This window comes from Echinops telfairi, unplaced genomic scaffold, assembly GCF_000313985.2.
Source record: "Echinops telfairi isolate 266 unplaced genomic scaffold, ASM31398v2 ScPeMD7_7424;HRSCAF=8462, whole genome shotgun sequence".
In the NCBI taxonomy this organism is placed as follows: domain Eukaryota; kingdom Metazoa; phylum Chordata; class Mammalia; order Afrosoricida; family Tenrecidae; genus Echinops; species Echinops telfairi.
The window spans coordinates 56,971,273-56,987,941 of NW_022111324.1; the positions used below are offsets into that span (position 1 = coordinate 56,971,273).

At 48.9% G+C, this 16,669-nt stretch overlaps 2 protein-coding genes across 2 annotated transcripts in view; both read left to right on the forward strand.

Moving 5' to 3' along the window:
• HHAT (hedgehog acyltransferase) overlaps positions 1 to 16,669 on the forward strand; it is a 417,968-nt gene that overhangs the window by 114,467 nt on the left and 286,832 nt on the right. The window contains exon 6 of the mRNA XM_004700138.2: positions 2,779 to 2,994. Within this exon, the coding sequence (XP_004700195.1) occupies positions 2,779 to 2,994 (216 nt within the window). The remainder of the gene's footprint in view (positions 1 to 2,778; positions 2,995 to 16,669) is intronic.
• Positions 13,442 to 13,964, forward strand: LOC105978337 (60S ribosomal protein L29-like). The gene has a single exon (XM_045298028.1). It carries the CDS (start codon positions 13,482 to 13,484, stop codon positions 13,962 to 13,964), a length of 483 nt encoding a protein of 160 aa, XP_045153963.1. The 5' UTR covers positions 13,442 to 13,481.

Genomic DNA, 16,669 nt, shown 5'->3' on the forward strand with positions numbered 1-16,669 from the left:
CCCCCATCATTCACTATGGTAAGATTTTTTGTTCTGATGATGCCTTACACCTGATCCCTTCGACACCTCATGGTTGCATAGGCTGGTGTGTGGAAGCTCATTCTTGAACATTGTCTTAACCCTTGGAGGGTAATGAAACCCAGGGCAGGGACAAGAAACACTGCTCAGTGAGTGGTTAGCTATTCTTTGTAAAAAGAGCCGTAGAAGCTAAATGATGATCCCTTGTTCTGTCCTTGGTCTGTAATGTGTGCAACCAGTTGCTGTCGAGTTGATTTCGGCTCCTGGTGGCGCTAGGTGTAGCAGTAGAACTGTGCTCCAGGGGGTTTTCTGAAAATCAGTCACCAGGTCTTTCTTCTGCAGTGCTGCCCAGTGGACGTGAGCCTCTAACATTTCGGCTAGCAGCTGAGCACTTGAACTGTTTACACCACCCAGGAAAGAGTCCCATCTTGTTGTTAAGTGCGTCATTATTTACAACTCATAGCAACCACATGCATCACAAAAACAAAAACGTTTTTGACACCTTCGCACCCATGACTGTGTTTGAGTCCATGGTGGTGGCTGCCGTGTTGATCCATATTGGATTGGGTCTTCCTCTTTTTTTGCTGATCCCCTAATTATGATGTCTTTCTGCAAAGACACGTCTGTTCTGACGTGTCCAAAGCACACGAGACCAACTCTCACCATCCTTGCTTCTAAGAAGCATTCTGGCTACACCTCTTCTGGTTTTGTTAACAAGCTTGGCCAACACAGTAATTTATAGGCATCGTTGATTTTTCTTTGATCTTCTTTCTTTATCGTTAATTTTTTGCATACAGATGAGGGGGGATCAGAAGCTCCCTGGCTTGGGTCAGGAGCACCTTAGTCTTCAAAGTAGCAACTTTGCTTTTTTACACGTGAAAGCGGACTTTTTTAGCAGATTCCTCAGTGCGATACATTGCTTGATTTCTTAAGTGCTGCTTTCTTGGGAGTTGACGTGGAGCCAAGTAAAACGAAAGCCTCTGTTTATCATGACGAAGCCTGTTGGTGTGGTTGGGGGGTATCGGGTCCTGGTCCTTGAGAAGGCTGTCTGGGTGTCCTGGGTGACTGTATGACAGATAAAAATAGAGGTAGAGAACTTAGACTGTGGCAGTAAGGAGAGGGAGCCTTTGTGGCACACTACTTGACTGCTAACTGACAGGTCAGTGGTTCAAACTCATCATCTGCTCCTCAGTAGAAACATGTGATGATCTGGTTCCATACATATTTATAGCCAGACATTTGAGCAGTTCTACACTGTCCTAGAGGGTCTTTGAGTCAGAACTGATTCCACAGCAATGGACTTTTGGCTGGGTCGTCATCCTCATTCATTTCATTTGGTTGTATCATTTCCAATGCTTTAGTTTCCATTACCCTTGTCTTCTCATCTTTGCTAGAAAGTAATTTTTTAAATAACTGTTCTCTTACAGATGTGTTTTCAAAGAAGCATATTTCTCATAGATGCTATTCATTATTTTATGAGCCAACCTGTTATTTACCTATCAGGTATCTCAATGTTATAATTTTGGCATAAGACTTATATCAGCAAACTGGGTGTTCAGAATTTAAGCTCTAATACAATCCTCTCCTCTGGTTTTAGAGTTTATTACTTACAATCCTTGGATCACACAGGCTGGTATTCTTCTTCCATGTGGATTGAGCTTAGGCCTGCCTTTCCTTCTCTCTCATAAAGCTTTTTATTGTGATTTGAGTGAAAGTTTTCAGAGAAAACGGTTTCCCCATTTCTATTGATGCCAGCGAAGATGTAAATGTATTTGCAGAGTTCTCCGGGTGGTTAACCCCCCTGGACTCCCTGAGACCATTGACCAGGGATGTGAGTAGTCTTGTCCTCAGACAGCGTGCACTGGAAAGTGGATTACTGCAGATATAGTTTAGGTTAAAATTCAACATCTTGCCCTTTGTTTTCTTTTGACCCCATTTATAACTTGTTCTAGATTTGTTATTTTCTGCTTTTTTTAGATGGAGGATTTTTGTGTGCTTTATTTTGGTGTTGGGTTTACTTTTACACACACACACACATGTATATTTTATACATATATATTATTTTCTTTAGATCAGAGGGTCCTCAAACTTTTTAAACAGGGGGCCAGTTCACTGTCCCTCAGACCCGTTGGAGGGCTGGACTACAGTTTAAAAAAAATTATGAACAAATTCCTATGCACACTGCACATATGTTATTTTGAAGTAAAAAACAAAATGGGGCAAAAACACCCGGCGGGCCCGATAAATGTCCTTGGCGGGCCGCATGTGTCCCGCCGGCTGTAGTTTGAGGACCCCTGCTTTAAATGATATCTTTGGAGACTGTACCTAGATGAATAAGCTCCCTAGGAGAGGTTGGGTGAATTGGGGAGCTAATAATAATGGAAACAAGAATGAAGGAAATGATCTAAAATGGACTGTGGTGATGTTTGCACAACTCTTTTGAATATATTTAAAATAGTGGATTGTATCATATGCAAATTATGCCAATAAAATGGTTAAAGGCAAAAAAAAGAAAAAGCTTATCTCTAGGTGATAATTTTAGGGAGGCCCCAAGTCTCAAGCAATGCAGTAAGTCTCAATTTTTGAGGAATTTGAGTTCAACGTGGTTCCCTTTATAACACCACAACTGTAGACGTGGACGAGGCCTTTTGCCCCCAGGACCGTCTGGGCCGCTCAGATCACGGAGGACCTGGTGCCCATGTTGTCGACTGTCTGATAGCTCTCTCTGCCATACGACGATGGTTGTCATTTGTCTTGCAGAGGAGGTGGTACCAGACAGAGGAGGAATACTATTTGCTCCAGTTCACGCTGACCGTCCGCTGCCTCTACTACACCAGCTTCAGCCTCGAGGCATGCTGGCAGCAGCTGCCCACTGAGAGTGCCTCCTACACCTTCGCCTGGATGCTGGCCTACGTCTTCTATTACCCAGTCTTCCACAACGGGCCCATCCTCAGCTTCCTGGACTTCATCACACAGGTAAAGCCCATTGGGCAATGGCCTGGGGGGGTCTGTCAACCAAGCCCATCTGCTTGCTGCCGCAGCCCTCTAGGACTCTCAGTTTCCCACAGTGCGGGTCCCGAGCCCATAACGGCCACCTAACTTGGTGTGGGGCCGAGAAACGTTTGACAAGAGTAAAAGGTATCTGGATCCACAATGGCCCCAAATTAATTCAAAATCAGACAGATAACGGATCCTAGATGTTTCTGGAAGCGCTTGTCTATGTTGCGAAAGGATTCTTGGGTAGAAAACGCTTAAAATGCTCTGCTCTGGGTGACTTTTCAGGTGTGGCCCGCTTTAAAAACAGACTTCTATGCCCCCAAGTTAAAAAGCAGTGGGGAGAAACCACCCCTGTAATTGCCTTAATTTTTAACCTAATAAATTAAGTATTTAGGGGAAATAAAGTCTTCAAAAATGGTCAACATGGTTACAATGTGAGGGCGAGTCAAAGCGCCTCCCTACTGGTGGGGTTTCAGCTCCCACCCACCCAGGTTTATTTCAAACCAAACACGTGTAAACATGTCTCTGCGATCACTGGGTGACTGCTGACACGTTCCCTCAGCCAGACATTTCTTAGTCGGCTTCGAATACCCTCCCCCCTCCCCCCCAAATAAAATAAGGTACTTTGTATGCCCTCAGTGGAGGCGCAAGATTGTGAGGTCAGGGCCCAGAACAAAGTTTTCACAGAATTCAATTGGATGCCTTCCCACATCCGGTGCAGCGCTGCAGCACATCTCCGAGGATGCTGCACCACGTGAGGCAGCAGCTTTCAGGTGGACCCACCAGGCTAAGGCAGGTTGGAAGCACCCAGAGATGGAAATCCAGCCAGAGAGGTCTGCCCAGCAGGCAATGGGAGGACACAGGACAACCTGGGGGCTTGTTAGGGATAAGTTAGAAGAAGACATTTTAAAAGCATACCGGTGAGAAAAGGCCAGGAAAGTTGTGCCCAAGAACGTTTCCCCATCACAGCAGGGTAGCAAAGGCTGTGAGAATTTTGTTGAGAAAGCGATCTTTCCACTGTCTAGCCCTGCGCTTGCCCCTCGGATTCCTTTGGTTCCCTAACTCAAAGAATATTGCGGGTCCCTTGAAGACGCCCAGACGGCTGTTTCGCTGTGGTGTAGATCAGAGCAGAGACTTCTTTGGGGGAAGGTTAGAGAGATGGAAATACTGCCTTCAGAAGTGTGCAGACCTAGACGAGAGACGGGATGAGAAGCGGTTGCTTCAGCGTCTCTATTTCCGTGTCATGATGGTGTCTGCTTGTGTAGCCTGACAGTTCGACTTACCGTTGTGTCGGTCAGCCGAGTGCTCCCCCTGTGATTCTCAGTGGATTGGTAACAATGGGTGGGGTGGCGGCGGCGTGTGTGGGTGCAGCAAGAAACTTAAGGGTGGGGTTTTCACTGATTCTGACAGTATCATCTGAAGGAATGGAAAGAGAAACGTCCAAGCTGCTGGTGGATAAATCCGGTTGTTTTCACAGAACGGCCCACGTGAAATGCTAGTACGGGACTAGCGGCACAGAGTAGAGTGAAGGAAGCAGGGGAGGGAGGGACGAGCAGTTCAAAGGAAGCCCTGGTGTCTGGGGCTGGGTGCCTGCATCTGCTCAGGAACTCACGTTCCTCTGGCTGGACAGGGCCTCGTCTGAGGCCCCAGCTCCTGCTGCCTTTGCTTTTCTTCCCGTTTGGAACCTTTTCCCAACCCTGAGTGAACAGGTTTGATCACAGAGCAGGTTGGTGAAGTGGATCTACCCATGGTGGTGGTTGTGGTAGGGGTGGTGGTGGTGGTGGCAGGTGCTGTGGAGTTAGTTCCATCTCTCGGAGACTCCATGTGACAGTGTAGGAGGGTTGCATAGGCGTTTCTAGGCTGCCGTCTTTCTGGAAGCTGATCCACCATGTCTTTCCCCTGGAGAGTGACTGACTGGGTTCAAATTGCCAACCTTTCGGTAAACAGGCAAGTGTTTAACTCTAAAGCCACCAATCCCCCCGCCCCTAACAAGACAACACAAAAGAAAAAAACCTCATGGTCACCAAGCCAATTCCAACTTATGACGACCCCGTGGGACAGGGTAGAACTGCCCTGTGGCTTCAGAACTGTAGCTCTTGCCAGGAGCAGAGAGCCTCCTGAAGGGGCGTCTGGTGGTGGTGGTGGTGTTTGGGAGCCCTGGTGGTACTGGGTGTTAGGTATTGGGTTGCTAACCACTTTGTCTGCAGTTCAAACCTACTAATCGCTCCTCAAGAGGAAGACGAGGCTGTCTGCTCCAGGGGAGAGTCACAGCCTCAGAAACGCGAAAGGAGCTCTTCCGCTCTGCCCAGCGGGGCTTCTTCCAGTGGCAGTGGGCTTTGCCTGGTTGGTGTTGTGCACCATCAGGTCAATAGTGACCGTGGGTGACAGGGCAGAACTTGCCCCGGGAGATTTCTAGACTGTAATCTCTACAGGGACAGATTGCCAAGTCTTTCTCCCAAGGTAGGTTCAAAGTGCCAACCTTTTATTTACTAGTCAAGGGCTTAATTGCTTGTGCCACCACGCCTCCTTAACCAATGGTATTCTTGACAGTAGTTAAGATAGTATTTTTGAAGGAACATCTCTGCACACACACACAGTGGGCTGAGTATGCAGGACAAGCGAGTGGTGGAGGCACTGAGAACACATCGATGCTTCTTCAGTGTTCCTTATTCCACGTCCAACCTTTATAGGTACACGAGCACTTGAAAAATACCAGGGCTTGGATCGGGTGCACCCTAGTCCTCACCGTGCAATATCTTTGCTTTTCAACACCTTTTAAAAAAATCATTTTATTGGGAACTCATAATCCAACTCTTATCAAAATCCATACATATGCTTTTCAATATCTTAAAGTGGTCTTGTGCAGCAGATTTCCCCAATACAATGCGTCTTTTTAAAAAATTTTAAACACACTGCATCATGACCTCGGCTTCCACAATTGTTGCCACTTCCATGAGTCAGTGATCTCTTGACTGCTGCTTCCATGAGCATTGCTTGTGGATCCAGACACGATGAAATTCTTGACAGCTTCACTATGTTCTCCTTCTGTCATACATAACGTCACTCACTGCTCCGGTTGTGAGGATTTTGGTTTCTTTACGTTGAGTGGAAATCCATACTGAAGGCTCTAATCCTTGATCTTCATCAGCAAGTGCTTCAAGACTGCCTCACTTCCAGCAAGCAAGGGTGTGTCCTCTGCATATCGCAAGTTGTGAAGAAGTCTTCCTTCAATTCTAATCCCGCATTCTTCTATGTGTAACACAGCTTCTCTGATGATTTGCTCAGCATACAGATTGAATAAGTATGAAGAGAGGCTGTAACCCTGATGCACACCTTCCTTGATTTAAAACCATGCAGTATTCTCTTGTTCTGTGTGTACATCTTAGAAGTGACTAGAAAGAGATTTATATCAAGACACGGCTCACACAGTTGGAAAGTGGGTAAGTCCAATATGGGTTGAGTATGTGGGTCAGATGGTAAGCTGGAAGCCCTTCCTGACCCTTGTGGCTGCAGGGACCAACCAACCAGGAAGGAGGAAGACCACAGGTGGGTGGGTGCAGAGCAGAATGAATCCAAGGTCAACAGGTCGATGATGACTCCTGGGATCAGCAGAGGATAGGGCAAGGAGGTTGTTCAAGCAGATGCAGGACCCAGAGCCAGCAGCAGAAGTGAGCTAGCTCCCCCTCAGGGTCAACCTGTATCAGTAGGCCACGGCCTGAATGAGACCTTCTGTCGATTGTATCAATCTGTGACCAGAGAGTGGAGTTGTTATTCCATCCTATTCTTCCCACATCTGCTTGTCTGACCTCTTCGGTCAGCAGCAACATGCTTAACTATCATGTGTTCCCCTGACACTGATAGAATCTGATTCCTAGTGACCCCATCAGACAAGCGTAGAACTGCTTCATTGGTTTGCTGACCCTGTAAACCTCGACTGAAGCAGGAAGCCTTGTCTTTTCCTCAGGGGACCATTGGTCAGTTCAAGCAGCCAATCGTGTAGCCTCGGTGCCACCGGGACTGGTGATGTTGAGGTTCTTGTTTTTTTCTTTTTCTTTTAAAAATCATTTTATTGGGGGGGGGGCTCATACAATTCTTATCACAATCCATCCATCCATCCATCCATCCATCCATCCATCCATCCATCCATCCATCCATTGTGTCAAGCACATTTGTACATTTGTTGCCATCATCATTCTCAAAACATTTTCTTTCTACTTGAGCCCTTGGTATCAGCTCCTCATTTTTTCTCTCCGTCCCTGCTCCCTTCCCTCATGAACCCTTGATAATTTATAAATTATTATTATTTTTCCATGTCTTACACTGTCCGACTTCTCCCTTCACCCACTTTTCTGAGGTTCTGGGTTTTGCCAGATCCTCGCGCGAAGGCAGCAGAGGCATGGTGAGCAGGAGAATGGGACTGTGCCACCAGGGGGCGGCCTAGCCCCGCGGAGGAAACCAACCTAGGAATCTGCAAAACCCAGCTCTGTGCAGCACCTTGGAGAACGCGTCCTCCTCCTGCTTTGCAGCACCGTGCAGTGTCAGGTATATGGAATTTAGGCACACCCATCACGAGCAGGCAAGCATTTGCCTGGTAGACGTTCCCAGCACCTTAACTGGAGGAATGGCAAGCTCGCTAATGGCCATTAGTTTCAGGAAACCGCACCTGCCACTGTGAGCCCATTCGGACTCCTAGTGCCCCTTGGGACAGAGCAAGACTGTCCCATTGTCACCAAGACTGTAATCTTGACGGAAGAAGACCCCACCTGTATCTCCTGTGGGGCGGCTGGTGTGTGGGAACAGTTGCCTCTTCAGTGAGCCAGCCCCGTGCTTAACCACTGCGCCACCAAGCTTCCTTTTCTGTGACAAGAGCCCTGGTTGTTTCCCCCTCTCTCCCCTGGCCCTAAGGAAGGCAGATTCTGAGTCGGGGTGAGGTAGGGGCCCCGTGGGCAGTGTTTAGGGGGGTCAGGACAGACTGTTGCCTGCTTAGCCTGCAGCTTTCAGCAGCTCCTTGGTAACAGTGAAGAGGCTGAGCTGTGAGGAGGGAGCACCAAGTGGGCAGAGCAGGGTGAGGGAAGGGGCAGGGTGTGTGTGTGTGTGTGTGTGTGTGTGGATGTGGTAGGACCAGGGGAATTTCCTGGCTAAGGGCTGTGCCCTTACTCCAAGGAAGGGAGCCCATGCTCCAACAGGAACATGGGATGGTGGGTGTGCCCCCTGTGGCTCAACTCCCTGGAGTTAAATTCCTGCCTGCTTCAGTTCGAGCCTTTGGTGAGTTTGTCTGTTTATGGACCCCCTGGGGATAATGGGAGTTATTGCCCCTCCTCATCTGATTGCCGTGAAGAATAACTGATTCTATAGAGGTCTAATGTTTTGACTTTATATAAACTCTATGTAAGCCCTGGGTCGTGAACATGGTTCATCTGTTTGTAAGTGAGCTGAATGGTAGAGAGGTTCACACCACCCAGAGGCACCTTGGAAGACAGGCTTGGTGAACTTCTGAGACACCAGGCCCTGAACCCCCTACAGAGCTCCGCTCTCCTCTGAGGGAAATGGGCTTGATGGCAGCTACCCTGTTTCCCTGAAAGTAAGACATCTCCCCCAAATAAGACCTACTTACAGTTTTGCCTCTTGCTAAAATATAAGGCATTCCCCCAAAATAAGGTCCCCGGAAGCTACCGTAACTCTGGACTCTGGACCATAGCAGTGGGCACCGCTGGAGCTCACTGTTGGCCATAGTGCAGCTGGAGCAGACAGGAAGTGCGAGATTTCTTTTAATAAAACAAACAATAAATGTGTACCGTATTCTTCATGGAAAAATAAGCCATCCCCTGAAAATAAGACCTAGCGCATCTTTGGGAGCAAAAATGAATATAAGACACTGTCTATTTTCGGGGAAACAGGGTAGCATGCACGGGCACTCTATGAAGCAGTTGCAATGCGCTAGCTATCACTACTAGTGATACTACTCTCCGGGGCTGGTTCAAAGGGCCCTAGGGGCACAGTGGGTGAAGCATTGGGCTGCTAACGGCAAGGTCAGAGGCAGTTCCAAACCCAGCAGCCACTCCTCGGGAGAAAGCTGGAGCTGCCTGCTCCCTGTCAAGTGCCCAGACTTGGAAGTCCCGAGGCGCAGCTCTGTGCGGTCCTGGAGGCTGGCTCTGACTGGGAATTGACTCGACAGCCACGGGCGGGGTTTGCATAGGTGAGGCCTGAGGTTTGTGTGCTTCGGCTGGTCGGCGGCACCACCGCTGGGGATCCATTCTGGGCAGAGGCCGTCTGTCACTGGGCTGAGAGGAGGACAGTGTTGTCCTTCCATCTGCTTGGAAGAGAAGCCCGGACAGTTGCTCTCAGTACAGCGTGGGCCAGCCCCTGAGTGCAGGGGGCCAGTAAGAATTCGGCAGGCCGTCTGTGTTCTAAACAAAACCGTTGGGGGTTTGGGGTGGGCTCTGGTCCTAGAAAAGCACCTCGACTAATGAAAATGAGAATAAGTGATATTTACTGAGCACTTTCCCTGAGCCGGGCGCCACAGGTTCTAATCTATTTAATCCTTCCCAGGCCCCTGTGAGAAGGGAGATGGTGTACTTAGTACTGCCTGACTGATGGGGAGACAAGGCAGAGAGAGACTGTCAACAATGCAGTCTGGACTTGGGAGGTGGTTACGCCCTAAGAAGTCTTGACGTGCTGCCTTGGTGCTTGGTGGACCTCATAGGAGGTGGAAGAGAGATGTGGTGCTGAAGGTACCAGGCCCAGGGCAGCAGCCCCGGGTGTCAATGCCGCTTCTGCTCTGGCAGAGATGACAGTCTCCCCAGCAGGCAGGCGGTACTGGGAGGAGGGGTGTGGTCTGTGCCCACCAGATAGAGAGAGCCACCGTGAAGGAGGAAGAGACCTGGCCCCAACTCCCCTAAACCTACACGGCAGGGGGGGGTCATTGGCAGGGTGGCACAGTTGAGCAGTTGTCTCTGGGTGAGGCTTTAGGCTGCCCCCGTCCCCCAACAGAGATGATTTGTCTGTGAAGGGAAAGATCTTTGTGAGCTGTCATCTGTCAACATCCGAATACTCCTGAGCAGAGAGAAAGGCCTCCCCGTTGCTTTTTAACCAGTTTGCGTGAAATGAACATGTTAAACGTAATGGGTTTTAGAATGCACTCTGCACATGTGTTGAGGTCTGTGTCTGAGTTTAGGGGCAATCTCACCCCTGTTCCCACTGATGGCAGTTTCCAGTGATCTGCAGCTTGGCCCTCCAACCCCACGTTTGAAATAATTGAAGTGAAATCTTTTATATGCAAAAAAAGGCAGCAGCCCTGCTGGTGAGGTGAGCTGGAGGCTGCCAGAGACAAATGCTGCGTTTCTAAATAAAAAGCAGCTGGCTGCAGGGAAGGAATACGTGGATTCTAATAACAGCATGACCGAAAGACGGCTTTCCTCCCGGTCTAGTCGCACCAGTAGAATGAAGTGTTGGGTGGCTTGCGTTCTGCTGAGTTTGTGTGGACAAGGCAGCAGGCGCGTCCCCGTTTCTGGGGCTGGAAGGAGGTGCCCTTCAATATCAAGCAGGCGGTGCTGGTGGGAAAATTCCTGCCTATTTGGTTCTGCAGTGACACATGATTACACCTTATTAAATTTGCCGGGGACATTTCGCCCTGGGGAGAGTAGGTAAGTCATTAGTGGGAAGCCAATCAGCCACAGACTGCGTATGTTTTCTCTGATACCGATATTTGTGTCATTGTAGATGGCGCATTGCTTGTTTGGGGAGGTGACCAGGGACTCTGTTGACAGACCTTCGATGTGATTGCCAGGAGGGGCAGGGATTGCATAGACCTTTCCCGATGGCTCAGTGGGGCTGCCCCTCTGGCCTCCTCTCAGCCTCCTTCCTGCAGCTGTAGTCAAACTCTGGGTGGGCCACTGACCCAGAGGCAGGGAAGCTCCGGAGAGACTGGTGCAAGCCCCATGCGCAGAGGGCCCTGCCTGCCATGGCTCATGTCGGGTCTGCAGGCCAGGTGCAGGTTGCTCAGTTAGAAACTTGGGAGATTTTGGCCAGAGGGGACCCTCAACCCCATTGCTTTTGGGGACTTGCTACCCTGCTAGAGCTTCGGGGGCCAGGGAATGCCTAGCCGTTGTATTGGAATAATTTCGGTTGCTCTTCATGGCTTTGCCTTATTGATGTCCGTTCTTCCTGGGCCCACAGACGCCTCGGCGCTGCCTTCTCCTTTGTTCCCTCATTGAAGGGTTGGCCTGTAGTCGTTGGACAGGCCAGCAGTGAGGAGCAGGAGAAAGAGGACGCTAGGGATCCAACCCAAATCCACAAACTGGCTGATGCCCACGGAGAGGGGCACTGATGCCCCTCACGGTGACCCACGTGCCACAGAGTAGCACTGATGCCCACTCACAGTGACCCACGTGCCACAGAGTAGCACTGGGCTTCAGATAACTAATTTCTTCTTCTGTGGCATCAATGCCTGGGTTTGAATTCCCAAACTCTCAATTCATAGCCGAGCATAAACCATTTGTGCCACCCAGAGACCTGTAGCTAAGAAAATCTAAGGTGAGGTGAGAAAAGATGGACAAATACAGTTAGGTCCTGCATGAGAGAGAGAGAGAGAAACACTGAGTTGGAGAGGATTCTGGGAACTCCCAGTGCCAGGCATTGTGAGAAGCGAGTGCCAAAATAGAGGGATTCGGGGTACATTTTCTTCACAAGCAGAGACAGCTGAGGTCTTCAGACTGCTCTCAAGTGACATTACTTGCTCCTCAGATAAAAAATAATCAATTTTTGTTGTAAAATATCATCACATCTTGCCAGTCTGAAGATTACCCAGAGTGGTTTGGGTGTGTATCCTTCCAGACTCCCAGTATTTATGCACAGCGAGCAAAAATATCGCTCATGGCAGTGCAGTACTGAGATCTGGTGCCACTGTGGGACAGGCACTGGCTGCTAATGGCAAGGTCAGCTGTTCAAACCCACTAGCTGCTCCTTGGGAGAACAATGAGGTGGTCTGCTTTCCTTCAAGACCGACGGTCTGAGACACCCTTTGGAGGGTCACTATTAGTTAGCATTCAGTTGATGGTGGTAGCTTGATGCAGTCATGCATTTACCTCATGCTGGCGGTTTGGGTTATTTCCTTCTCAATTACACAACACAGACTCATCATGTCCTGGAAGGCAGGTGTTTATTTTTGCTCCCCGGTTTCTCTGGTCCACAGGAATCTGTCAGACTTTAAAGGGTCATCAGAACATGCATGCTTGAGGTAAGGATGCAAACAAAACCTCATGGCCCCAAAGAGGCTGGTACTGGCTCACTGTGGTGCAGGTGGGCAATGTGCTTGGCTACTGTGTGAGTCTGGGTTGGCTAGAGAAACAAATTCATAGACACTCATGTGTTTAAGAAATAGATTTATATACAAGAGCAATTGTATATTGAGAAAACATCCCAGTCCAGTCCAGATCAAATGCATAAGTCCGATATTAGCCTATATGCCAGACACAAATCTATAAATTCCTCTTTAGACTCACAAAACATATGCAATGACACCGAATGCAGGAAGATCACAGGCCAGTGGGTGGAAAGTCTTGTGGATCCAGTGGTAGTGGAAGCATCTCAGTGCTGTCAGGGGTGTCCACATGGCTCCTCCAGCTCCAGGGCTCTAGGGTAGCTCCATGTGTCTTGTCATCAGGAATGTCTCACAGGGAGTGTCTGTGTGTCCTGCCTCCTTTGTGCCTCCTAATGATGTCATCCAGCTGCGACACAATTGACAGGCGAGACTACCCTTTCGCAAGTTGACAGTAGATTATGTAATTGCCACAGCTGTTAACTGAAAAGTTTCTGGGTCAAGTCCACTCAGAGGCACCTGGGAAGAAAAGTCAGGTGGTGATCTACTCCAGAAAAATCAGTCACGAAAATCCCTATTGAGCACAGTTCTACGGAGACGCACAGGGGTTTCCATGAGTCTGAATTGACTGGATGGCCACTGTTTGGTTTGCAATGTAACCCTTTCACCCTAGTGTATCTGTGATTGCAGCTGGAGATCCATGCTGTTCTGTGCACATCCCACAGGCCCCATCTTCTGTTTTAGGCAGCGTTCCTGTCAAAACGGACCGTGTGAGTCCTTCCTTCAAAGCAGCTACTGCTGTGTCCCACGCCCTCAGGTGGCTATGGTTGGACAAGCTATTTTCCTGAGGTGAATAGAGAACTACAGGGAAAGGAAATTTCTGTCCATCTTATTGATTTACATGAAAAAACCAAATAGTTGAATTTCAGCTCTTGGGTTTATATGACTGCACCTACTAGGCCAGTGATCTTCCTGCATGAGGCTGCGTGAATCCGAAGAAGAGGGACTTGGGGGCTGATACTGGACTCTGGGACCGGAGTTGAATTGGGCTGGATGCTCTCTTGATATATAATGACTTTTTAATATAAAATACATATATTCACTCTCTTCCGGTCCCTGGCGCTCTGGGAGTTGAGGCGTTGGTGCAGACATGGCCAAGTCCAAGAACCACACCACGCACAACCAATCCCGGAAATGGCACAGAAACGGCATCAAAAAACCCCGGTCACAACGATATGAATCTCTTAAGGGGGTGGACCCCAAGTTCCTGAGCAACATGCGCTTCTCCAAGAAGCACAACAAGAAGGGCCTGAAGAAAATGCAGGCCAACAATGCCAAGGCTGCGGCTGCTCGCACTGAGGCCATCAAGGATCTTGTGAAGCCCACAAAGGTCAAGACCAAGATCCCAATGGGCATCAACCGCAAGCTCAGCCAACTGGCCTACATCGCCCACCCCAAGCTTGGCAAGCGGGCTCGGGCACGTATTGCCAAGGGTCTGAGGCTCTGCCGGCCCAAGGCCAAGGCACAAAGCAAGGCTGACGCTCCAGCCAAGGCCACGACTCCAGCAAAAGCTCCCAAAGGTGCCCCGGCCCCAGCTCAAGCTCCCAAAGGTGCCCCAGGCCCCACAAAGTAGAGTTCTCTGCGTAAGGGCGAGAGGGACTGGTGTGAGCCTGGACTGTGGCCTGCATGGCGCTGGTGTCTTCTTGTGCTGTTGGTTGTACAAAAAAACCCAGGTGGCGCTGTTAAAAAAAATATATATATATACATACATATATATATATACATACATATATACACACACATATATATATATTCACTGAATTGTTTTCTCTAGTCAACCTGGCCTACCTAATATACCAACCCAACCAAAATTTCTTCTCTGCTCAGCTTATTGCTAGAGGTGAACACTTTAAGAAAATGGTAGTTTGTGTACATTTCAAAATAAAATACCTAAATAAAAAATATAAATAAAATCCCTTGGCATAGAACTTTTTCCTTCTCCTCTTGCTAGTTGGGAGAGCGTAGAATCTTCAGGAAGCACCTCTGGACCCCCGGGCTCTTCCTGGCTAATGAGTGGCCTGGCCTCTCTGTTTCAAGCGCTAAATCAAAGCCCTTCTTGGGGCCAGCTAATGTTGGCCACGTCATGTCTGTGTTTCCAGGCAGACTTCAGGCTGGGAAAGCCTTTTGCTAAGAGTCAGACAGCGTATATGCTCCCTTGTTCTGTGCTTGTGTGTGTGTAGTGGTGTAAGGCCGAACTTGGGTTCGATTTTTGTCTTTTTTGTGCCTTCTGGAGCCCTGGTGATGCAGTGGTTATGCGTAGGGCTGCTTGATCTGCACGGTCTGCAGTTCGAAACCACCAGCAGTTCCGAGGGAAAATGCCTTGGCTTTCTGCTCCTGTAAACAGTTACAGTCTTGGAAACACACAGGGGTCCCTATGAGTCAGACTCGATGGCGGTGGGTTTGGTCGGGTGTCCGTTCTACCTAGTTTCCCATGTGGATTCCTGGACTCCTAGTTACAGCACGGAACCCAGGAGTTGCGTGGTCTGGAATCAGCTTTTACAGCCCGCTTATTCTGCACTCTGGAATCTGGGCTTGAAAGCCTATGGTCCCTAAACTATTGGCAATGAGGTGAGACAAATGCGTATTACTTCTCTTGCTATAAACAGAACCCGTCCACTTCAGTAGATCTTTCCTTTCTTTTTAGTGGAGAGTGGAGGGGAGTGACTGTGTTCACTACACATATTGAGCATACTCTCAGCAGTTAATATCTTTGAATCATGAAAACACCCCTCTCGCAACTGCCGTGTTTGCTTCTAGGGCATGCCTCCCCGATTCAGCCCCGTAACCAGCTGTCTGGGAAGCCCATGAAAAGATGACGCCGAAGGCACCCATAAAATCATTTCACCCAAACTTTTGTCATCAAGACGATTCCAGCTCACAGCCACCCTCTAGGACAGAGTAGCACAGCCCTGTTGGTTTCTGAGGCTGTAACTCTTTACGGAAGTAGAAAGCCCCATCTTTCTCCCGCAGTGACTGTTGGTTTTGAACTGCTGACTTTGTGGTTAGTAGCCCAGCTTGTAACCCACGACACCACCTAGAGACACGCAATTGTCAGTTGATGATGTCATTGTTTGCCACTGCGTTGATTCTGACCTGTGACCACCCCATGCGTGTCAGAGTAGAACTGTGCTCCACAGGGTTCAATGCAGGTTTTTCAGAAGGAGATTGCCAGACCTTTTTTCTGAGGGGCTTTTGGGTGGACTTCACTGACCAGTCTTTCGGGTAGCAGCCAAGCATATTAACTGTTGCTCCAATCATGAACCCCTTATCAGATGTGAACAATCAGTTATCCAGTGCTCTTCATGGGCCAGCTCTACACTTTATAGATGAATATTTTCTCTCATTCTATCACCACGCAGTCTTTATGAGGAAGCGTGCGATTCAGAGAGGTTCAGTAACTTGCCCAGGCTCACGGAGCTGTGTGGTTTACACTAGAATTTGCTGCCTGTTTCTTCTCCTGTTCACACCCTAACTGTGACACTGTACCCATCACCTTGCTGGCAGCGGGTGGATGGATCAGACCAACTTCATCACACATTGAGTCTGTAGTATAGGTTTGGTGAGACTGTAAATCTTTATGGGAGAAGACAGCCTTGTTTTCCTTCCACAGAACATTGGTGGGTTTGAACTGCCAACTCTGCTGTCAGCAGACCAGCACCTAAACGGTGGCTCCATAGCTCCTGTTCTGCAAAAGACGTCTGCATGTCTGTATGTCTCCCTGTTTGCGGTCCTTCTGCTGTTCTCCAGAGATAGCTTCAGGCAGAAACACACCCCCACTCGATTTTCCATCACTCTCTGCTTCTTCATGATCCCCCTTTCCCTCACTTCTTTCCCCCTCCAGACTGTACTCTTCCCAGTCTCAAACTCGATGGGGTGCTGGGTGACACCTGAAGCACAAGTGACCCAACTTCCTGAGGGGGACCTGCCAGGTGCTGCCCTTCCTTCCACCCTGGGTCTTGTGTGTGGGGGTGTTGCTGGGGCTCGGGGTGCAGAACCTGTCTTGGTTCCTCTGTACTAGACTAGCTTGGACCCAACCCTATTTTTGTCTCTGGGGCAGAGTTTTCAAACATGAGAATGGCCTTTCACCCAAGAACATTGAGTCTTCTCCCCAAGGCAGACCCTCTTTCAGTGGTTGTGGTGGTGCTAATTGTGGGAAGAGGAGGAGAGCCACCATCCAGGGGGCTACTTTTAAAAAAATCGTTTTATTAGGGGCTCATACAACTCTTATCACAATCCATACATACATCAATTGTGTAAAGCACATTTGTACATTCATTG

What these genes read in the sequence shown, in the direction of transcription:
- LOC105978337 (XM_045298028.1), top strand. Translation starts at nt 13,482, where the DNA reads ATGGCCAAGTCCAAGAACCACACCACGCACAACCAATCCCGGAAATGG.